At 35.6% G+C, this 24485-nt stretch overlaps 1 protein-coding gene across 1 annotated transcript in view; it reads right to left on the bottom strand.

The window, feature by feature from the left end:
• Positions 1-341: 341 nt before the first annotated feature.
• Positions 342-24485, bottom strand: part of UBE2W (ubiquitin conjugating enzyme E2 W) — a 69801-nt gene continuing 45657 nt past the window's right edge. The window contains exons 3-6 of the mRNA XM_007185059.3: positions 22126-22228; positions 12844-12999; positions 9543-9618; positions 342-1493 (exon numbers count right to left, since the gene is read on the bottom strand). Of these exons, the coding sequence (XP_007185121.2) occupies positions 1480-1493; positions 9543-9618; positions 12844-12999; positions 22126-22228 (349 nt within the window). The 3' untranslated portion in view covers positions 342-1479. The remainder of the gene's footprint in view (positions 1494-9542; positions 9619-12843; positions 13000-22125; positions 22229-24485) is intronic.

Genomic DNA, 24485 nt, shown 5'->3' with positions numbered 1-24485 from the left:
ATTAGTAAAAATAACATTGTAGTAGAAACAGATTTTGCATATGTGAAAAGGTAATTTATAAAATACATTAATTGCTTTTTAAAAAGAGAACCTAGTTGCAGTATCATTAACTTACATGGTACTGAGAGTTGGACCTTTCAAACAATTTTTTTTTTCTATAGAAAAATGTTATCTAGCTTGTAAGCAAAGTCTTAAATAACAACAAAACAAAGCAAAACAAAACAAATCCCTCCAGAACAAAACTGTATGGTTGTGTGAGACAAATAAGCAAACATACCATTCTATAGTGTACTTCTGCCTAAATTTTAAAATAAAAATGTCCACACTCTTTTGTTAAAACATTAAGCCTCTGTCAAAAATGTATTTCTTATTTTAGGGTACAGGATTGAAGGACAAGATGATACTTACAAGTAAAGAAAATTTACAAGAAAAAACTTGACAAGTTTTTCAATTAAAGTATTGTAACATTCAAACTTGACTTAACATAACAAAAGAAACAAAACTGCAAACAAAAATGTTTATGGATTTTCCGAACATAAATAAATGAAATAGTGTCGAGGCAGCAGGGCTCATGCTGACGGCTAGCGGGAAGTAGCAGAGTGTCATCTGCTTGGGGAAATCGTTAACGTACAAACAACAAGCCCAGATCATGGACTGCAGCAGTTTACTTGTCACTGCCATTTTTCTTACTTCCAAAATAAAGCCTTGATTAAACCACTCATACCCTATATTACTCACACCTTTACTTCAGAGACTGAGGAACTATATACAACAGATGAATTCATTTTCACCATAGGGATAACATATTGTACCTCTCTGCCAATGTCACTTGAAAACTGTCCATGTCAAAACAACTTGACAGCAGATATAAACAATTCAATAAATATGCAATGATCTTTCATTACAGTCCTTTAAAGACGCATGTTAATTCATGCTGTTAACCTTAGGGTTCACAGTGCATAGAATCCAAATGTAAGCAGTTGGGGTGACTTTCAAAGTAATGTTGGTTCCCTCACTTTATTTATAATCCCACTCTAACTGATAAGTTCATTTCATAGGCCCTATCATGCATTAATCATTGGGTGGCAGGAGTTAATGAAAATTTTTCCTGTTACAACGTCCATTGCCGGCAATGAACGTCCCAAAACCGCCAAGGAAGTCATTGTTATTGCACATACATGAGGACCTGGAACTTTTCCAAAAGCTTAAAAAAATAAAAATAAAAAATGGAATTATATTTGACATTTCCTGACACCTGCATTAATACTGTATGACTAATAAAAGCATGTCAGTTGCCTGGACTGAACCAGCGATCAACATGCGCCCAGAATGCACACGAGTAAAAATGCAGTAAAAGGAAGTAGTCTTCATTGCCTATAGGTCACTTCCAGTCAAAGGTTAAAGTTCAAAGACTGAATGATCAAAGTGCTCATTTTCTCAGTAGGACTATCTTCTGCTAGGAGGATGATAACAGTGGCATCAACAAGTATCATCTTTAAGAAAAGGAGAAAAAAGATAATTAAAACAGTCAAGCATGCGTAAGTAAAATCTACAAGTTAGTCTAATACAGAAATAATTTCAAGTAGCAAGAAGAACATGGTTTACATTTCTGACTTGTCTCCCCCAATCCCTGCAAATAAAAAAGTCCATTTTGTGTTCGAGTATATAGTGACAAGCAAACCAAGCTGTATTCTTTCAGGGAAATGGTAGTTTACACAAATCTTAAAATGATATTATTATCAGTATGTTAATTCTATTTCAAATAATAAATTGATATATGTTAGCACATATTCATGATTTACTAGTCATAAGAGAATTCTTTTATGGGCAACAATTTAAAACTGTAATGAGACAGGCAGGAAACTCCTGACCAACACTGTCATGCTGCTTAACACAGAATAATACAAGTATGTCACTGAAAGAAGTAACTTCACATATGAGCTACAATCTCTAAATCAATCAGTAGTAAATGTTATTAATTTCTCTTCAGAAAATAAATTTTTCAGCAAGTATACATATACATGCAAAGGAGGTCATTTTAAAAAAAAACAATCCCATAGGTATAGTAACACATTCTGATAGCCTCAACACATTTATGTAACACATATAAATTCTTGGGAGTTGATGACTTATTTTATAAAATTTACTTCACAAAACCTATTTGAAGGATTTTGAGGACTGGTTATTCTTCAGAAAGAATCTCTAGAAAGAAGTAAGACTAGTGGCAACTACCCCAAAGTTCTGAAAGCTCTCAAGGAGAAAATTCGAAACAACTGGCCAAAATATTTTACACAAACCATCCCATGTTAGGATTGATATATTGCTAATAAAATTCTCATTCATAAAGACTCAATGAGAGCTAAAAAGCAGTAAATCTGACTTCTATGCTGGGCAAATTGGTGAAACATTCCATGATCCTATACGTTAAGGGTGATCTAAAGGGTGAAACAGACGAAATTTTAAAAATAAACTGTATCTAAATCATTAGAATCCTTTAAATAAATAAATAAATAAATAAGAACATCTTTAAGAAGAGGACAAGTAAATAGTTTACAGCCTCTAACTGTCACATTAAAGTATCTGTTTCTTCAACGACTGTGGATCTTGCAATAAAGAGGATATATTTGCCATGGATCAGAATAAGCTTAAGAATATGAGGAGGTCCCTTAAAACGTCACTTCTCCAATAGAGTATTTTATAACACTAGGGTCTCTTGAAATTAATACTAAAACATGTAAATCTCTAAGCTAAAAAGATGGCACTAAACTCTACCTAGTAGAGTATGTCAAACTACTGGGGATGAAGTTTAGTATCGTACCACGTAACAATGTTTACAATAAGAAAAGTGACATAAAATCCAACTTAAACATAAAGTTATCTAGTTAACTAGATAGCTTTTATCTCCAAAGACATATCATCTTTGATAGGTGGAACCATAAATGTATCTTTATCAGATTGTTTACTCTGAAAGTTTTTCAGTATAGTAGGCTGTTGTATGAATGTGCTACCAACCACCAAAATGATTAGGAGATCTATGAGAAGCCATTCTACCAATCCCCATCCCCATCCCCATCTTGGGTCAGATGTTAAAAGAAGTTTAGGACTAACACGATACTACTTGCTTTGAATCCTCTATCTTTGGAGAAATAAGCTTATTAAATAAGTTCTGAAGATGGATTTCAATTATTTCTGATAGCTGGACCCAAAGGGACTACAACATTACATATCCATGATGGCTATATGTAATAAGGAATCTGAGTAAAAGTTCAGTATGAAGACAGGTTATGAGCCAAACCCATGTCTACCTTTTCCCTAAATAAGAAGGGAATTACTAAGAAGCAAAACACTCGTTTGTTAACAGAAGGAACACAGTTTCCTAGCTATATGAAAAGGATTATTGGATACTAGGACTGGCTTCCAAAAAAAAAAAGTTGGTAGAGTAAACCTATCTTGGATCAAGACAAATACAGGTCTATAAAAGGTGGTGAAAGAACACAATATGTTTAGCCTCTTGGCTAAAGTATTTGTGGCAAAATTATGGCCTGAAAAAAAAAATCTCATAATAAACCACTTAAATTTTTTCTGGAACTACAGAAGAACCTACTAAAATTATACCCTCAAATATAATACATAAAATACCAGTCCCAAAGAGGTGACACCTACCATGGTTAACTTCACTGGGCTTCCGGGAAATGTGAATGAGAGAACTATATTAGAAGGTGGTCATTTAATTTTCCCCAAAGTATAAAAACCATCACATTATATTGGAAACCATCTCCCTGGATATTCCCAGGGAGAGAAGACTAGAAGAAAAGGAACATAGTAAGAGGTCAGTAGATATGAAGTGGGATGCTACCTCCAAGAAACACAAAAATAAATCTTTACAGTTAAGTTTGTGTCTCAACAGTTTAGGGAATTAAAAGTTTTCCTTTGATGAACTGATTCAAGAAAGAATACACAGTAGACAATAGAGTTGTTATCCCGCAGGAAATAAAGGGCAAAGACCTAAACTAGAGTGAAAGTTTGGACTCAGAAATTTAGAAAGTGGTTTTGTAACCCTAAAAGGTAGTACAAATAAAAAGGTTCAAAACTAACATAGGTAAACCTACGGATAGTTATTAGGCAGGGAGAAAAGGAGTTTGTTAATACTAGTCTGAGACAGTTTTGTGTTCCTATCTCCACATTATCCTACAAGGAAATGTTCCAGCTGAATGGAACCCGAATGTAGTCTATAGTTTTATAAAAAATATTGCTCTACTCCTCCCCAAATTACCATCTCATCAGTCTACTGGACATAGTATTGAAACATTATGCCAATTTAGTTCTTATAAGCCTAGTTTTCTGCAGCCCATACTCAGCAGCCGTCTTAAACTATATTGTTCAATTACCTACCACCTTAAGGAAACTGCTTCAGGAACCCCAGATCTGTACTCCCATCTGTGAAAAGCAACCATTTATGAAACTAAGTCATATACGTTTAATACTGATCCCAGGAAACTGATGGGTACCATGAATGGACTCTAGTTGGTTATCTCACTGAAGTATTCTTATGATCTCATAAAAAGATACTTTCCATCTTTTTTAAGAACAATTACGTCTGTTTTACGATACAGAACTCTGAGGCTCAATCACTAATTTGTGCACTGAACTGGGTACAGATCTGTTCTCTAAGGAAGATTCTACACCTGAACCACAGGTGACTTCTTCAGCCCTTCTGTATGCTGAGATGAGCTGCCTTATTCAAACACCTATTTTGGTCACAGGCCTCTTTACTTTTTTAGCCCTATTCTCAGCTCAACTGATTTTTCAAAGCATATGGACCCCCACCTTAACCAGCAACACAGAGTATCTGCATTCCAGTGCAGGAAAGACCTTAATTCCTTAGTGAACAGAAACTATAAGAGAGCTCTGGACAACAGGTTGATAGTCAACTTCAAGTAATTAACAACAAGGAATATGTATTCACATACCAATGACTTTTTACACGTTAACAAGTTATTGCGTTCTAGAGAAGAATCTCAAAAGAAATACAATATAAGGTGTGATGTGTACAAAGACAGTAACAGTGGGGTAGCATGACTGGCCTAATTTTCAAGGTATAATAATGTGGAAGATCACAAATTTACGCTCAGAGAGGCTTTTTTTCAAGAATCCAACAGTGGTATCTGGCAGCTCAATTTTGGTGTGTCAGCTGAGTCCTTCTCTTCTAAAACCAGGAGATCAACTCAATTTCAGATTTGTTGTTCTTCATTAATAATGCCTCCATCCTACATCCTGGAAGCCCCCTCTGAGGTACACAGATGTCACTAATCTGAACCAAAACCTCTCTTGCCTCTTTGACTACACCTGACAAACACTCTGACCCACGCTGACCCAAGTATGTTGGTCAGCACCACACAGAGGGGCTGTGGAGCTTGACATGAGGCCTACAATTCTGCTTGGTTTCTAGAAACTGAAATGTTAAGTGTTTCAGTGAGTTCTTCCAACTCCAAGCAAGTCTTTGTTCAGTCTCTGATCTTTTTGTTTAGCATTGCAGGTCACATCAGGACACTACTCTGATCTTGCAATCCTTTCAGAATTAGATGATGGTAAGAAAATAACTAGAGTCCGTATTTCTTGGTAACTGGCATTAGTTATAAGGAGAACATAATCAATGAAGATCTTCTGGAACTAAAGCAGCTAAGCGGAAAAACATAAGCTGAAACTTCAAAAGTTCCAAAACAAAGCTAATGTGGTTCTGCTTAAACGAGTAAGATTACCTTTTTTGATAAGATTTTCCAAATTCAACTATAATACCAAGGTGGGCTATTTTTCATATTGTTTATAACTGTTACTGTGAAATGTATAAAGGAGAAGACAATATACACTACACAGCTGAAATGCTTTAGCTTTGTAAAGGTAAAGGAACAGTTCAAGGAAGAGTCCCTGTACCCAACCACCTGTACGACAGAGCGGGTGCTCTATCATCTCAAAGTATAATGAACACTACCCTTCTTTGATTTCGTATGACACTCACTCATGGAGCAAAACCGTGCATTTAAGGGAGAATGCAGGAGAGGAATGGTTCAGGCATATAGGATTCAAGCAGGAGCAAAAAACACAGTGAGATAAGAATGGTCACTGTAAGGCAATGAACTGAGGAGGTTTTAAACAGGATGATCTGTAAACGAAAAAAAGTTATCTGTACCTGGGACAGGAAACTAGAAAAGGATAGTCATGATTCAGGTGAATTACAATCAGGTGCCTTTTTAAAATGGCTGATTTGTATCGAGGGGGATACTTTTAATCTGTTTACTGGGAAAATGAATTCCTATACAAACCCTGTACTATTTTACATTATGCAAGAGGTTAATTTAGTTTGAAAAGCCTCTTTTCTTAGTACTTCTTGGCTAACTTGGGAGATGATCCACCTTTAAACTGTTAAAAGACTTTTCTACTTTAGTTATAAAAGTATGGCTTTCTCAAGTAATAGATAAAAGCCATTAACTATGAAAAATAACTTCTACTATGAAGTATATTTTATTTTAAAGAATTTTTATATTTCCAGTTTTACTATGTAAGTTTTCTTATTCAAAAGCAGGCAATAAGGGACTTCCCTGGTGGTCCAGTGGTTAAAAATCCACCTTCCAATGCAGGGGAACTGCAGGGGAACTAAGATCCCACATGCTGTGGGGCAACTAAGCCTGCACACCACAAATGGAGAGAAGCCCACATGCTGCAATGAAGATCCCGCGTGCCGAAACTATGATCTGACACAGCCAAAAATTAAAATAAATAAGTAAATAAATATTTTTAAAAAAAGCAAGCAATAAGAAATTCTGGAAGTATTCTTAAGTAAAGTCCTTCTGATAAGTCCCTCTGACTATACAAGGCAGCATTAGAGGGCTTAAGAGATGATTATCTTTTTGAAATTTCCCTACCAGGGAATAAGGAAGGGAAAAATGGGAATATACGGTCTAACAATGGGGTGGGATACAGTGGCAAAGAGAACTGTATTTTCAAAATATACATATTTTAAAAATTACATCATTCTAAGACAATTTCTTCTCAAGTTTAACAAAAAAACTTAAAAGTGGTTTAAAAACACTGTGGAAAAGACAATTGGGGAATTTTTCTATTATTAGTGAGATTGGGTCTGAAATAGAATGACTACTATCTTGGCAACTTTGACATTTAAAAAAATGTTTGATTTAGTTGTATTTGTCAACATTCCTGATTGACGAATCTTAATTTTTGATGAATTTAAGAACTTATTATGCAAAGGTAAAGGGGACTGTGACACTCAAGGAATGTTTTTTCTTTTTGAAAAGGTTCTTTGTAAAGGCACAGAGGGAAGAGACAGCTTAGTATTTAGTCCTAAAAGGCAAGAGGATGTGCAAGAATGAGAAGCCAGAAATGTAAACTGAAGGAAATGGCCAATTAATTCAAGTAGGATCTTGTTTAGTTTTAGTGGACCTTCAGTGTTCAGATTCCCATGGGAAAACTGTCCTTTTATATTTAAGAATCCCTGAAACAGTAGTTACCAAGTGACCAGCTATATCAGAATTATTGGGGATATCTTAAAAAGTAAAACAAAACCAGCATTCTGGCACAGTAAGAAAGTTGATCAGATTCCTTAAAGGAGGGAGTAATCAACAAGGCTTTGGTGAAAGAGTTCCCAAGAAGAGTGGAAGGAGTCCTTCCAGGCAAATATAGCACACGTGGAAACAACAGAGGATAAGGAATAGAGTGCCTATTATAAATAACGCTCCATGGAGCACTTCATGCATCAAACATTTTTTGTATTAAAGATGATTTTCCAAGGATGGATTCTCAGAAGTTTAGCAACTAAGACAAAAGGTTCAGTCGAACTTTAAGCTTGTTAAATATCGCTGAACTGTTAAATACTGTTGAACTGCTGTTTCCTTAAAGGATTACACTAACTTGCTACACCACCAGCAAATATGAAAAGGTTTTTTTTGTTGTTGTTTTGTTTTTGGCCATGGGGCACGCGAGATCTTACTTCCCTGACCAGAGATCGAACCCGTGCCCCCTGCAGTAGAAGCACGGAACCTTAACCACTGGACCACAGGGGAAGTCCCCTGAAAACACTGTTTTATTCTACCCTTTATTCTCCTCCTCCAACACTGCATTCATTTTATAAAATTCTGCCAATTCAATAAGTTTCAAAATATTAAATTTGTCACTATTTTACTGTGAACTTTTTTGCCCACGCTTGTAATTAATTTATTCTTAAGCAACTATTATAAATGGTCTTTATTTTTAATCAAGCTATGTCTTTCACAATTTTATTTTTTTAACTTTATATTGACTGTGATTTTAGGTTTTTCCGTGCTTTTTTTCTCTTAATTTATTTACTTTATTTATTTAGTTTTGGCTGCGTTGGGTCTTCGTTGCTGCACGCGGGCTTTCTCTAGTTGCGGCGAGCGGGGGCTACTCTTCGTTGCGGTGCGCGGGCTTCTCATTGCGGTGGCTTCTCTTGTTGCGGAACACGGGTTCTAGGCGTGCGGGCTTCAGCAGTTGTGGCACGCAGGCTCTAGAGCACAGGCTCAGTAGTTGTGGCGCACGGGCTTAGCTGCTCTGCGGCATGTGGGATCTTCCCGGACCAGGGCTCGAACCCATGTCCCCTGCATTGGCAGGTGGATTCTTAACCACTGCGCCACCAGGGAAGCCCGAAAAGAGTAATTCTATTTCAATGTCTATTCTTGCATTATTATCTTTTGGTGTTTGGTAGACTTATCCTCCTTCATCAACCTTTAATTCAAAATTCAAACTGCTCTTCTCATTCTTTCTTCCAAACCTTAAAAGCACCCACTCTATCATTCTACTGAATTACATTAAACCAATAATTTGTAAAGAATATACATTTTTATAATACTTTAAAAATAATTTTTATAAATAATTTTATGGTTTCTCATGAATGTAAAGTTTCTGTCCCTAATTTCAAATACCTCTTTGAGGAAGCAGTAGTCAGCTTAGAAAAGATGCTAGCAGCCTTCAATTATTAAGCTACCATTACCCAACAGAAACAATAGAAATTAAATTATTAAACATAATGTATTCATAAAGCTACAATCAGTAGAACCTCAAATTTTTTTCAGGAATAACTATTAGAATAGGAAGAGCTTTCTCTAAGTTAATGGGCCATCTCTAACAATGCGATCCTCCACCCTAACAACAGTACCACAACTAAATGAGTACAGAAGGCAGCATAACTTCTATATCAAGTAACAGGTTTCCCAATAGGCTAGTTCTAATTTGACTCAATATTATTACGGACTTCTGTTCTGCAATACAATGGTAGAGCAGAATGTTAAAGCGATTTTAGATTTTACTTGTATGATGGCCATGATTTTATGTGCCCCATTAAAAATCTAGTCTAACTTATCCATAAAATATCTTAAACTATTTTAAAGATTCATCTCCATATTACAAAAGTACAACATCAATTATATATTCTCTCTTTTTCCCAAGCAAGCATATATATAATCTTTCAAACCAAAATACTGAAAAGTTATCATTCTAAAATAAAAACTGCTTACCATGATACCACCATTTTGTTTTCTTTGGATTCTTGTTACATGTTCGAACATAAAAAGAATTATCTGGTGGTCGTCTCTGAAACCAAAAAGAATTTAAATAGATAAGAAGTTGTAAAACAGGAAAACATAAGGGGGAGATAGTTCTAATAAAAGCTCTAGCAAAAATATTACAGAATGCATAAGAAACAATATAAATGCAGACGTCATAACTGAAAAAATAATATATTCCAGGAAATGTAACCTCTTGACACTGAAATTGTTAAAAAAACAAACAGGTGTGCATACGTGGTTTGGGTTAGGTTCCAATGGGGCTACTAGACAAGGACTATCAACCTAAAGTGGCAGCACGAGGTTATAAAGAATTTTGGTTTCGTTTATCTTATCTCCCTAGAAATAATTTAATAATTACTTTTGTGAGCTAATCAAAACAAAACTCTACCTAACTAGGTTTGCCTGAGAAACTCTAGCAACTTATAATCCTCCACAAAGGATTATTGTTTTCCTGTAAACAAGTATCATCAAGGAGAGACCAAAGGATTTGGTTTCCAAAATGTATGTAAGAGGCAAAAGGGGGAAAAGACACATTAGCATTTCTGCAATACATACGCCCTGACTAGCACAATATTAGAAGCATACGGCAGCTCTGCAAGGAGTTACATCAGAAATAGCTGTAACTACAACTAACAACACTGAAGACAGGTTATGAAAGAATTTTCTTGAAAACTGTTGGATGTTGATCAGACACAAAAAATATGTGCCTCTCTACAAAGATTTGGAAACATGTCAAATTTGTATTAAAGCCACTGAGGGCAGGTTAGTAGATAATATGATAGGTCCAACCAAATAGCAATGGTGAACAGGACTACCTGGGTAGCAGGAAGGAAAACTGACAGTCCACTTGGCACTTCTAAAATTCATATACATAATTATGATCTAACTCTTATGAGATAATAATAACAGTAATTTAACAGAAAGGAAGAGTAGAGCATAAGACACGAAACTATACCAAGATCACCCTGTTTATACAGTTAGAGAAAATTCCTGAAAAATTATTATCATGAAATTATATGTCTACTTTAAAGAATAGATGATCTGCTATTGTTTGTCCTGTAAAGTCATAACCTGTGTTCATGTGGAATAAACTGCTACTACTGTAACAAACAATAAACTCATCTATTTATCAGAACCCAATCTTCAAAAAACAAGTTTCTTTTTGTGAAAAAAGAAACTGCAACAAAAGAGTTATGACTAAAAAATGCCTAGAGTTAAATTAAAATTTGTATTCAGGGAGTTGACTACTCTCTGAATACAACGGAAAGTGAAACTCACGGAACCATGTCCACCACAGAATAAAATTCACCTGTTTTAATAGAACAGCTTTCGGTGAATATTTAAAAGACTTTTTAAAGCCTATTTGGTGCTAGATTCCCCTCAGTGCCAAAGCACGTTTCCTCTTCTTCTTAGTAATCTAGTACTTAGCACAGTAACAACAGCACATAGCAGGTACCTAATAATGTCTGAATTTTATCATTTTCCACAAAACTAATGCTGCCAGAATTCTGATTTCCAGATTATCGTTTTGGTTGAATAAATTATAATTTACAGTTTATATTATATAATATAGTTTATCAATAATTTAAATGGAATGATTAGTCTTATACTAACTGTGCAAGAAACACTAACAGCAGACAACTAGAATGTGAAGGGAAAGATGAAGGTTAGAAAAGGATGAAGGAGTTAGAGAACGTAATCATTTTCTAGCTTTTAACAGGAAATCATTACCTTTAAATGTAAACAAAGCTAGTAATCATAAGGCACATGTAAGGGCTATGCGCAGACACCACTCATGTTAATCTTAACTTCTCTTATTAAACCCTAGAGTTACTCCCTCATCTTTCTATAGACATTAACATTAAGAGAAGCCCCTGTGATTGGAAACTGCTCTGTGCCACACCTGAAGGTCCAAAGCCTGCATGTGGGATGGAGGTGGAGATGCGGAGAGGAGAAAACATGGAAGCAGTAAACGAAAGAAACTTGTTTCCAAGCCCTTGGGGTTAACAAAAGCTCAAGTGTAGCCTAAAATGCAGCTTAGAAAAGCTAACAAGGAGGAAACTCAAGTTAAAAGGTGGTACTAACATTAGATAATATGCACCCTATTTCATCTATTCTAAGATGTACATTTTTTTCTTAATATTCCTAAATGGGGATACATGTCTTTCAACTAATGGTGTATCATAGTTTAACTGCCAGAAGTTTCATTCTTCCTCTTGTACATAAAATTGCATATTAAGGGCTCTGATGCTACAGTTAAAAAATACATATATAATTTAACCCATTATTTCCCATTCTTACTTGAACAAAAAAATTTTTTTAAACCTAACACCAAGAAACCTCTTATGGAACTAACATTTCAAGAAACTCACTTTGTAAACAAGTGGCTTAGAGTGTTTCAAAATCTAGATAACCCACCATTTAAAAATGAAGTACTATCTAAAAGTTTTCTAAATATTAATAAAAATGACAGTTGAATTTGGAGAAGAAAAAAAAAAACCTGCTAAAATAAATGAATAACCCCACAGCTCCCTAATCCCTAAGGTAAATTAGTTTTTCCTTTAAAGAGAATACAAAAGGAAACCCCCACGGAGAAGAGATGCTTTAAAACCTCTCAAGCAGGAATGACAAGACACTAACCCTCAAGCAGGAATGACAAGAGGGCAGAAACACAGAGAGGATTTAGATACTTCAAAAGGGTATTCTAAATTTAACTCACATGATTTTTCTTTCTGGTCTTTTCCCCCCTTCTCCATCAGACACAGAATCTGTAGATTAGTAAAGGAGAATAAGAGGAAAAGTCCTGAAAATTCTACTGGTAATCTAGTCCTCCTTCAACCTCGGCTTTATGATAGGAGAGCTCTGGTTCCTGGGAAATCCCCTAATAGAGGCTGACAGGGTGGAAGCCAGCGGGGGGGACGGGGACAAGGGAGCCATAATGCTTATTCCTGGGTCTTTCCACTGTGACATCTAGAAACAATAATTTCTTGTACACTTTTGCCCTGTGCATGCTTACAGAAATAAAATTCAGATTATTTAAGAACATCTGCAGAAATTTCCTGTTTAAGAAATATGAAACAATGTCTGACTTCTATTATCAAATTATTTTCCAATCTATTACTAAAACGTTCCCTATAACTTCGTAATAGAAAGCATTAAGTCCTTTCTTCAAATAAATTATATATTAAAATAACTTCTCTACCCAAACTAAAAGAAGAACTATACCTGGAATAATTCCGAAAAGTCCTACCTTTTCTTTGCAGCTGGAAAGCATGCTAATAATGCTAAGACAAACTGATTGGACTGAGAGCGCTGGGGACCAGTCTTCTGTTAGAATGGATAAACAGATATGACCATTGCTATAAACATGAGGATGAACAGGAATATTTTCACCAGTAAACATGACCTAAGAAAGAACAAAATTCCATTAACACTCAAATATTCTGTATTACCAAAAAATAAAATGTTCTCCAGGTAAGTTAATATTTTAAAAACCAAATTAAAAACAAATAAAATCAATGCCAGGAACAAGATAAACAACTGCTTTGTTCTTATCAATTCAATAAGTACTGGTTTCACTATATGAATGACCATGTAGTAGGAAAAAACTCCAGATTACCTATTTTATATTTCAGCTATTTTTCACAAATTCCTTTTAAAATTTTCTAAATTACCATGTATTTTTAGACTAGTGAAAGACAACTATAGTTACAAGAATGGTTTTTCAAATTACTCATTGTTCTCTGCAAACAGAAATCAAATACAGTAAAATTTCAAATGAAAGTATTCAACTTTAGGACAATATGAATTACACGCGGTAGGAACATCACTTCCACCTATAGCAATGTTATTACCTAAGGTGCTATATGCAAAAAGAAATGACTGCTACATCTTCCACCTCATCTAAACTCACACTTCCATTATGATGGGCACAAACTACCACTTATTAATCAGCAAATATCTATGTGCTTAGATGAAAAAACAAAGGTTGAATGAGTCTCCCAATTACTTGCTGTTTTTTCTCTGCCTTTTCTTTTACTCAGTTCTTCTACGTTTCCCCCTTTCTCCATCTTGCCTCAGCACTGTTTTGAAAGGTAATAAATCTATTATTTCCTTCCTTTGCCCTAATAATTCAATGTCTCAATAATACTGTTTCTTAAACATATCTACCTAAGCATCTGAATAGGCAGGAGAGTAAATTCATACATCCTGAGGAATCTGTAAGCATAGCCCAAAGTAGGTCAAAGTAGAAGTCTCATATTTAAGAATACTTAGATATATGTTAGTTCATAATAAATTATTTACTTTGATATAAAAATTAATCTGTCAATCTTTTAAGTGAATCTTATACTGCAGTATAATATATAATTTTTATTGTTGCTTAGGAGTAATTCCTATTTCCTGATCTGGCCCTTAAAAAAAAAAAAATCACCTGGAGAGCTGGCTAAAAATACAAATTCAAGAGCCCCACTTTCCCAGATTCTGATTCACTAGGTATGATGGCATTTTTATAAAACTCATCAAATATAAACCAATAGTTCCCAAACTAGGCTTACAGTAAGTATATCTTAGCCCTGCAAATTACCTCACACTCAGATATAGAGTAATCTTAGTAAGGAGAAACCCTACCTTAAGTGATGACAAACTGATGAAATATATTGCTCTAGGCATAAGCCCCCTTTTTTCCTTTATAGAGCAGAAGACAGCCAGTGAAATAAGGGTGGCCAGAATAAGGTATGCCATATTTTAATATGCGATATGCTATGGGAAACTACCATAAGCTAGGTTTTGCTTTTATTTTTAAATTTCTACCTACATATCTGGTTTTATTACAATTTTACAAATATTTACATTTAACAAAGCACTCTTTCATATAAGTAGGAGTTCTCAAATATTTCAAATATACTGCTAACATATGGGCCTCATTTCCTTGGCTGAAGCTAATATAAGACAGGAAGAGGAATTTTTTTCTCAAAGGAATGACTTCATACACTTGTGTTTCTTTTTTTTTTTTTTCTTTAAATTCTGGTGATCCACCCTCCATTCCCATGAAAAAAGAGCTAAAGTAAAGCTGAAAATTAAAAGTAAAGTCTTAAAACAAGAGATATCAAGTGACTTGTCCGGCCCAATTGCAGAAGACCCCCCGAAAGACTTCGGCACAGCTGTGTTTGAAGCACCATTTATATCAATTATATCTATCAGAATCAGTGCCTTTTTCATCATTTTTTTTTCTTCTTTTTTTTTTCTTTTTTTTTCTTTTCATCATTTTTTGCTAAAAAAGTACTGCTCTGCAAAGGGAAATGACTGCTTAAAGGCCTTGCAGCTCCATGAGTCTATCCACAATTATTTTTAAATTTTTTTATAAATGTGAACTACAGTTTATTATATTATATGCATTTGATATTCCCACAATGTGCTGTGGATGTCTAGAGTGGGAGTTTACAAATCTCACAGAATATGCATCTGCTTTGGGGTGTTCATTCTGCCACAAAATGCCATTTGACTAATAGGATATTTTCATGAAGAACACAAGCAGTGCCCACAAGAGCTTACTCCCTGGCCACAATTATTTTTAAAGGCTATTTCTTTTCCAGTAAGGTCTTTTTTAAAACAAGTCATGTAGAACAGTGCTCTGGTGCCAGAAAAGTAAGAACTGCCAAGTTATCTCTTTTGGCACAAATGAAGCAATGTATCAACAACCATCAAGGAAAATACACAGACAGCCAACCAAAAGGTTATCACGAGATGCTTTGACTAGCCAATTCACAAAGCAGAAGGAAAGCAGTATTCTTCTTGGAGAGAAATGATTATAAACTAAATCACTTGGTCTGAGAGCCAAGAAGTATGCATGAACCAAAAGTAAAGGAGAAGAGAAGAGAAAGAAAGGGGATGAGGAGCAGTGGAAGACACCTACAGCAGAAGCAGCAGACATTCTATAAGCAGAGAAGAGAGCCAGAAATCAAGGAGAAAGAAACAGTTTTGAAGTTTGAGGGGACTGAAATAAAGATAAATTAGATCTTAATAATGCCTAAAATAAATTAGATCTTAATAATGCTTAAAAAAAAAAAAAAAAAGCAGGGGCTTTTAAACCTGCTGCATTCAGAGCAAATGCAACCAGCCTAAAACTTCTAGCAACCAAAAACAGGGCAACTAACTTGTTGTACATGGTACAGGTAACCCCTAGAACCCAACCTGGCAGATAGAGAATTTTAGAAGTTTGTCTAAACATGGACAGGCTCCATCCAGGATTTCCTGAATTCCATTCAGGAATTCAGATGAATTCCTGAAATATAAGAAAAAATTTTTTTCAACAGTTTATTCATGTAAAGGCTGGTAAGCAGTCTGCACAGTTTTGATGCAAACTTTGCTATTCTGGTTCTCTGCATGTGACAGAAGAGTAACCAATACTGAATTTCTTCAAGACTACACTCTTTTTTTTTTCTTAAATAAATTTATTTATTTATTTATTTATGGCTGTGTTGGGTCTTCGTTGCTGCACGCAGGCTTTCTCTAGTTGCAGCAAGCCAGGGCTATTCTTTGTTGTGGTGTGTGGGCTTCTCATTGAGGTGGCTTCTCTTGCTGCGGAGCACGGGCTCTAGGTGCACAGGCTTCAGTAGTTGTGGCACGCGGGCTCAGTAGCTGTGTCTCGTGGGCTCTAGAGCGTAGGCTCAGTAGTTGTGGTGCATGGGCTCAGCTGCTCCACAGCATGTGGGTTCTTCCTGGATCAGGGATTGAACCCGTGTCCCCTGCACTGGCAGGCAGATTCTTAACCACTGCGCCACCAGGGAAGTCCCAAGACCACACTCTTAACTATCTTCGTTTATTTAATATGCAGTACAAGCCAGAGGAGGAAATGCACATTTCAGTTTTTTTAATACAGCCAAGTAGGCTCTGAAAACTTAAAAGACTTGAAGCTGTTTCCAGAGTTCAAAAACCTTTCTGGGGGGGGATCGCAAATAGCTGATAAACTATCCAAAACAGATGTGACAATATAACTGAATACGATGAATTTGAAACCAAAGGGAATAAAGAATTTTGCTAATTTATTTTTTAAACAATTTATTCAGATTCAAAGTAGTCACATAGATTGAACAGCGACCAGAGACTGCACACATTCCCCACTGCATAAACCATACTGAGTAAAATGGAATTACACATTTTTAAGAACAAGCTATTAAATGGAAAAAAAGTCACAATTTTAGAAAAGGATGTTAAATCTAATGCATGTGAACCACATCTTAAGTTCTGAGTCTGCATTAGAAGAAGTCCTCGTATGTCTCTAAATTTCCAAATATCCCCCATCAGTGTGGCTCAAGTTCAAGAGCAGGTGAGATGTGAGAAGGAACTATGCTCAGGATCCATATCATTTTGGAGGTAAGTTCGCATATCCCACATCCAACCTAAAATTTTAAGCAAGCCAACCTCTGGGTAACCTTTAGGTACTAAAAAATCTAAACTGAAAGCCACCAACAGTGACAACATAAAGGATGGATATTAGCTACCTGTTTCTAACGTGAAATTCATGGCAATCATACCTGAGGACGTCCAAAGATCAGGCTCAGTACTGTGTGACCTCACAGTATTGAGATCTTAGCACAATGAAAGCATACTACTGTGTTCAGACCAGTGCTCTGGAAGTGATTAGAAAGTCAGACACCTAATATGGTATATCAAGCTAGGTGCAAATACAATATACACAGAATGAGCAATACATAACAGGCTACAGTTATAAAGCCAATCTACAATATAGATATCAAGATTTCTACAGGGACAATATGAGGGGATGTTTTCTCTGATTAAAATTGTCAGTAGATGACAATATTTAAAGGGCAACTATAAAAACTGAACATACAAGCAGAGAGTTTAATAAACTAAATCAAATATCTCATTATGAATAATATATATGACATAGGTAGTCTAGAATAAATGATAAATATTTGACAAAAGTGACTGGGGATAAGAATTTTAGCATAGTTCTCAATTCAGTTCTCCCCTTTTAGTCATCTAATATGTATCAGCAGCATGAATATTGATAGCTTCCCCAAAGCAGGGAGAATCAGACCACAAACAAAAGGATGAGGACACTATGAAAATTAGTTCTGGATCTCTGCAATGAGGGAATTTTAAGCAACACAACAAAAGGGTTCGTGTTAAAGGGGCATGAATAGGAGGGGGAACAGGGGTGAGGGGAAAGTGATTACTCTTTTGCCCCAATGTTTCTAAAGCTTTATAATCAAGGCAAGTATATTTTTAGCATCTTTAAAATAGTCCAAAATATTGCCACCTTCCACAACCTCCACTGCTACCCTTCTGGTACAAATCACCATCACCTCTCACCTGGATCACTGCAATAGGGGCACCCTTGTGCCTCCAGAAGTCAATGTGCCCACATAACAGCCAAGTTTCTCCTTTTAATTTTAAGTAGGAGCATGTCGTTCCTCTGCTCAGCATCTTCAAGGGCTTCCAACCTCATTGAGAGTAAAAGTCAAAATTCTTACGATGGGCTATAAATGTCCTATCCAATCTCTAATGGACCTTCCAGCCCAAATTCTCTCTCTGACCTAGGCCCTACTCTCCTCTTCTTGATTATACAACACTCCAGGGAACCACTTGGCATGCTCCAGATTCAGGACCATTGCATTTTGTCTTCACCTGCCCTTTCTCTCACCCCTTTCATGTGGCTTATGCACTCAACTCTTTCAGATCTCTGCCCCAATGTCACCTTCTCATGACATCTTTCCTGCTCACTCTACCCAATGCTGCAACACCCTGACTCCTCTTTTCTACTTTTTTTCACCATCTTCCATACTATATATATTTTGCTTTTTGTTTACTGTCCTTCTCTTTCTACAAGAATGCAAACTCCACATAAGGAGGGCTTTTGGAGGGCCATTTTGTTCACCACAGAATTGCCAACACCTAGTAAAGTGTTTGTCTTATGATACATGCTCAATAAATACTTACAGAATGAATGAATAAATGTCTATCTATCCAAATACTAAACAGATTATTGGCTTTTTAAAGTCAGGCCCAATTCCTTTTTGATTTTTGTACTCTCTGCCATCTCTAAAGTACATAGTTCATGCTCAATACATGTTAAATTAACCAACCATTTACCTGTATCCTAGCATAAGGAAACAAAATCCACTATATAGAAAGAATTTTATTTTCTGTATGGCTGCTGGGAAGTGCACATTACTAGAAAACAGTGATGAAAAGGTACCTCATCTCTGCTCCCATCTTAACTGAGAAAGTTTTTTGTTGCTGTTATTGTTTCTTTTAAAGCAAACGATTGGGCCAAACACCATGTTTTACATAGGTAGCCTTTTCACTGTAAAGTGAGATACATATGAAATTAATTATAACTAGTAGAAGAAAATAACACAGCCTATAAATTTTATGTATAGTCTTACAGATCTCATTTACAGACAAAGATCTCACTGACACAAAATTAATAATTTCACAATGAGATGCTTATTCTACGGATATGTCCTCAAATTCTACTCTTGTAAGTAGTGATAAATTTAGTACTGCTTATTGCATAGGAAAATGAAAGACTAATTACCTAACAAGAGCCAATGCTTCCACATCTGAACAAATAAAATCTTTGGTGAATGGGGAATTTTACTGCCCTTATCCAGAGCAATGCAATGGACCTTTGGAAAGTTTTAGTTATCCGAAAAATCTTGAAATCTGTATGTACAACAAGCTTTGATTACTGGACATGTTATAATTATTTTATAATCATACAGATGACGTGATTAATAGAATTTAAAAATAATTTAAAAGTATTACTGGACTCAGAGTGGTCTGTTATTTTCTCAATCATGGATATTAGAATATTATATATATATATATATATATATATATATATATATATATATATATATATATAAATATATAAATTAACTGATGTTAAAAACTCGTATTCCAAAAGATTGGGAACAACCCCCCTAGGGTTTCCACATCATTCTACATGTAATCTTTCACTTTCAGAGATAACATTACTTAATGGCTACATTAATAAAGTATGATGCAAATATTACTACACAGTAGAAGGCATGGAGGTAATGTGTGGCTAAAATGCTTCAGTTCAGACTCAACCATAAACGGACTGGACTGCTAAGCTTGATTTGACTCCACAGGAAATAAGAACCATCACAGGATTTACCAAGAAGGGTGGGGATGGTGGTGGTGGATGTATGTGCGAAAACCAATGAGGTAACTGCACCTTCAAATAAATCTAACAGCACTGTGAAAGGACGGCTAGCAGTGAAAACAACTAGAGGCTATTTTGTAATAGTCCAAATAAAAGCTGAACGCTTGGACCACACAGCACTGATGATAAGCTAAGAAAAGTGGTGGACTGCCTTAAGTCTGTGAAAGGATCTGAAAAACTGCAGTTAAGAGCGAGGGAAATGAAATAAATTTAACATGAGAAGTTAGGTGGACAGAAACCCAAGAAAAAATTCTTTTTTTATTTTATTTTGTTATTAGAAAAAACTGAGTTCAGCTGTGTTAAATTTGGACATCTGGAGGTGTTCAAGTAGAGATGTCCAACAAGGGTGTGAAATTAAACCTCAGAAAGAGATTGTACACAGAGTTGGAGATTTGGGAGTTAGTGGCTTAAGATGGTTAAAGACTTTAAAAAGTGAGAAGAACAAGGGAGCACTGAATAAAGAACCTGGAGGACGGGACTTCTCTGGTGGTCCGGTGGTTAAGAATCCGCCTTCCAACGCAGGGGACACGGGTTCGATCCCTGGTTGGGAACTAAGATCCCACATGCCGTGGGGCAACTAAGCCCATGTGCCGCAACTACTGAGCCCACGCTTGTCACAACTAGAGAGAAGGCCATGTGCTGCAATGAAGAGCCCACATGCCACAACTAAGACCCGACGTGGCCAAAAATAAGTAATTTTTAAAATATTAATGTCAAAAAAAAAAAAAAAAAAGAACCCGGAGGACACAAAAATCAGACCAGCAAGCAGGAGTAAAACCAGGGAAGGAGGATAAAAGGAATATGAGATAAGATTATAGAATTTATTACAAAGGTTCTTACGGAAATATTAAAGATGAAATTCAACTGATGGTTAAGCTTGATATTTGATTTAGAACTAAAAACTGAGAGTTTAGAGAACACTTTTCACTTGGTTTCATGTTTACAGAAATATTATTTCCCTCTGATGAAAAATTTGTGAGTTCCCGGAGTAAGCCTTCTCCAATAGTCCCCTAGGCAAAGTTCCTGAGCTGGTGAGTTGTATTCTTCCTTCACATACCTTCAACGAACTTAGGTTGAAGGTGACAAGTGGATACCTCACTGCCTTCAAGCAATAACAGTAAGATGATGCTGATAAGCCGAAAGGCAACAACAGAAAATGAAGCTCATTTTCTGAAAAGAAGGAATACACTTGCTTTGGTTTTTGATTACAGTCTACACATGGTTATTACAGAAGCCTAGAGGTCAGGACAATACATACGCCTCTGCCTTATTTTTATGAAAAAGATAAAAAGGAGCCCCCAACCTCTTAATTTTCTGCTCACATGGAAACTTCAGAACTCAAGGAGTCCGTTTCCATTTAATTCTATGCCTTAAAACAATCATCTCTTTATCTATAGCACAATACAATAACTGACTTCCATCTATACTCCTACATGGCTAAGAGAATTGATTAAGCTGTTTGGTATATTCTACTTAAAGTAGCAATGAAATATGATTTTCCTCAAAAGTAGCATATTTTAGCACCTCACATGTTGAATTTCAGGTTATTTGGGAAATTTCACTATCCACAACACCTCATTACCTAACAATGCTACACAGAGTTGGGCACTGTCTTACCATTTTGCTACTAGTAACTCATTACCCATCTTACCAAGCCAGAAATCTGGAATTCATCCTAGAGTCTCCTTTTCTCTAACCTCCAAGGATTAATCATTCACCACAGTTAAGCAGCTCTCAAAATTTTTTCTCTACCACCATTATCCCTTGTCCAAGTTTTAAGACATTAACTAAATTGACTCTGCCTCAAATTATAATGATCAGATTTGGGGCTGATGTCTAGATATTTAACATCTTGTAATAATATATTCTGCCCTTGCAGTACTAAAAGGCTGCAAAAGACAGCATGCCAATGCGAAATCAAAGAAGTGCTCCTTCCCAAAAAGCACTTGCCTCTTAACGATGTCATTCTGTCACCACCTTATCTAGGAAGACGCGCCTCCAGTTATTCCAAATGCTAAGTTCCCCCACAACCCACGGGCCTGTGTTAGATTTCCATCCCTTTTTTCTGCGTCACACGAATGGATAAGAAACAGTCTTAAGTTTTCAGAAGTACAAAAGCAGCAAAGCCCTAATCTCAATAAGGTAAAATGTTCATATGATCTTCATTATATTATAAATAAGATAAAGGAACAAATCTATTCACATAATTACAATGAATTTCTTTTATAAGTTTTTACTTAGTCAAAAATCGCTAATTTAGCATTTTGCTATAATCCAAAAATACAATAAAAATTTAAAAAGCAAAACAGTTACCTGAGGAGAGTCAAAAGGATATCGACTACTAAACTTAAATAGAAGTTGAAATTTTTCCCCTTCATATAAGGTACCTGGTGCACCTTCCATATCTACAATCCACCTAGAATAGAAAAAAAAAAAAAAATTAAACTTCAGTTATAAAGGATTGGGGTGAGAAGGAGAAAAGAGAACACCGAGTATTCCTCTATGCCAGGCACTGGGACAAGAGTCATTCGTGTATACCAACACACTTCATCCTCCCAACAATTATAGGAGTAGGTATTAATACCCCTGGCCCTATTTCCTTCTCTGACACTCCAGTTAAATAGCTAGATCAAGGTGAGATAGCTAACAAAGGACAGAGCCAAATTTTAACCCAGGTCTGGGAAAAAAAAACAGAATAAAACCCAACTTAGGTGTGCTGACACCAAAGCCTGCACTCTTCCTACTCAATTTATGCTACCTTATTTTTTCAGACTATCTTTACAATTATGGAAAAGATTTTATAGATAATATCAAACTAATAAATTGCCTTTCTGATATCAATTATTTTAGAAGCTATGAGAGAAATCAGTATCAGCAATGACTACAGAGAACTGTAGCTATCAGACCAATTTTCTCATCAGCATTCTAGAGAAGGCTAAATAGGAAAAATGAAGTTAACTTGACATCAGGACACTTACTGTGATAGCTAGTTAAGGCTCTAGAAGGCCCTTCCTTTGTCTCTCATTATGTTTCAATTGTTTAATAAAACCCCAAATAGATTTCTATGGCATCTATGTAAGCTTACTTTGTTTTCATATATAACAATCATGAATATAAATCTGTTTATAATTATATTCTTATAACAAGAACTATCTCTTGTTCTTTAGAAAAAAAAAAAGTGCGGGTAGAGGAATAGAGATTATTATGACAAAGATGATGGGGCAGAATTTAGAAGCAAAATGAGTTCCTAATTATATCCATGCCACTTATAATTATTGTATACCTGGTCAATTCCTTTAATCTTATACTTTTCAGGTATAAAAACTTATTTTAAATACAGGGAAACAAAAGGAGGATTGAGGATACACTGTTGGGGTTCTGTTGAGCACCTCACATATTATGGACTTAGGAATATGTAAAATAATAAATGTGCCTACTCTCTGACAGCAATCAGGCTGGAACACACATAAACCCTTAAGAACATGGCTATTCATTTTCACAGTGCACGCTAAATACCTTACATGGTAATAAAAGATGCAACCACAGACCCAAGAGGCAATATTTTACAGTAAAATTAAACAGATCTGTCCCTTAATTAGCTGTGGGGCCCTGAGTAAGCTGTTTTACCTCTCTTGTTTTAAGTACTTCAATTGTAAAATAGGTATTTTTTAAAATTAACTGCTAAAGTTAAAAAAAAGTCCCCTCGAAGTGTTGTTGGAAAGATACATCACGTTACATATGCAAAAAACCTAGTACATTCCTGACATCAGAACGAGTACACAGTAAATAAAATACAATGCAAAAGCTGCATTAAAAAAACAGAAACAAAAAAACCTATTCTCTTTAAAACTAGGTCCTTCCTCCTAATCAAACTTATAAGCTTTTGCACAGCACAGGAAACCATCAACAAAATGAAAAGACAACCTACAAACTGGGAGAAAATATTTGCAAACAATGAGACGGACGAGGGCTTAATTTCCAAAATATACAAACAGCTTATACAACTAAATATCAAAAAAACAAACAACCCAATCAAAAAATAAGCAGAAGACCTAAACAGACATTTCTCCAAAGAAGACATACAGATGGCCAACAGGCACATGAAAAGATGCTCCAAATCTCCAATTATTAGAGGAATGCAAATCAAAATTACAATGAGGTATCACCTCATACAATGAGAATGGCCATCATCAAAAAGTCTACAAACAATAAATGCTGGAGAGGGTGTGGAGAAAAGGGAACTCTCCTACACTGTTGGTGGGAATGTAAATTGGTGCAGCTGCTAAGGAAAACAGTATGGAGGTTCCTTAAAAAACTAAAAATAGAATTACCATATGATCCAGAAATCTCACTCCTGGGCATATACCCAGACAAAACTATAATTCACAAAGATAGACGCACCACTATGTTCATAGCACTGTTCACAACAGCCAAATATGGAAACAACCTAAATGTCCATTGACAGATGAATGGATGAAGATGTGGTACATATACACAATGGAATACTACTGAGCCATAAAAAACAATGAAATAAGGCCATTTGCAGCAACATGGATGCAACTAGAGATTATCATACTAAGTGAAATAAGTCAGAAAGAGACTTATATGTGGAATCTAAAATATGGCACAAATGAACCTATCTACAAAACAGAAACAGACTCATAGACGTAGAG

Source organism: Balaenoptera acutorostrata, chromosome 17, assembly GCF_949987535.1.
Source record: "Balaenoptera acutorostrata chromosome 17, mBalAcu1.1, whole genome shotgun sequence".
Classification (NCBI taxonomy): Eukaryota; Metazoa; Chordata; class Mammalia; order Artiodactyla; family Balaenopteridae; genus Balaenoptera; species Balaenoptera acutorostrata.
Note: the sequence above shows the minus strand (reverse complement) of the source record. Positions and strands in the feature narration are given on the sequence as shown.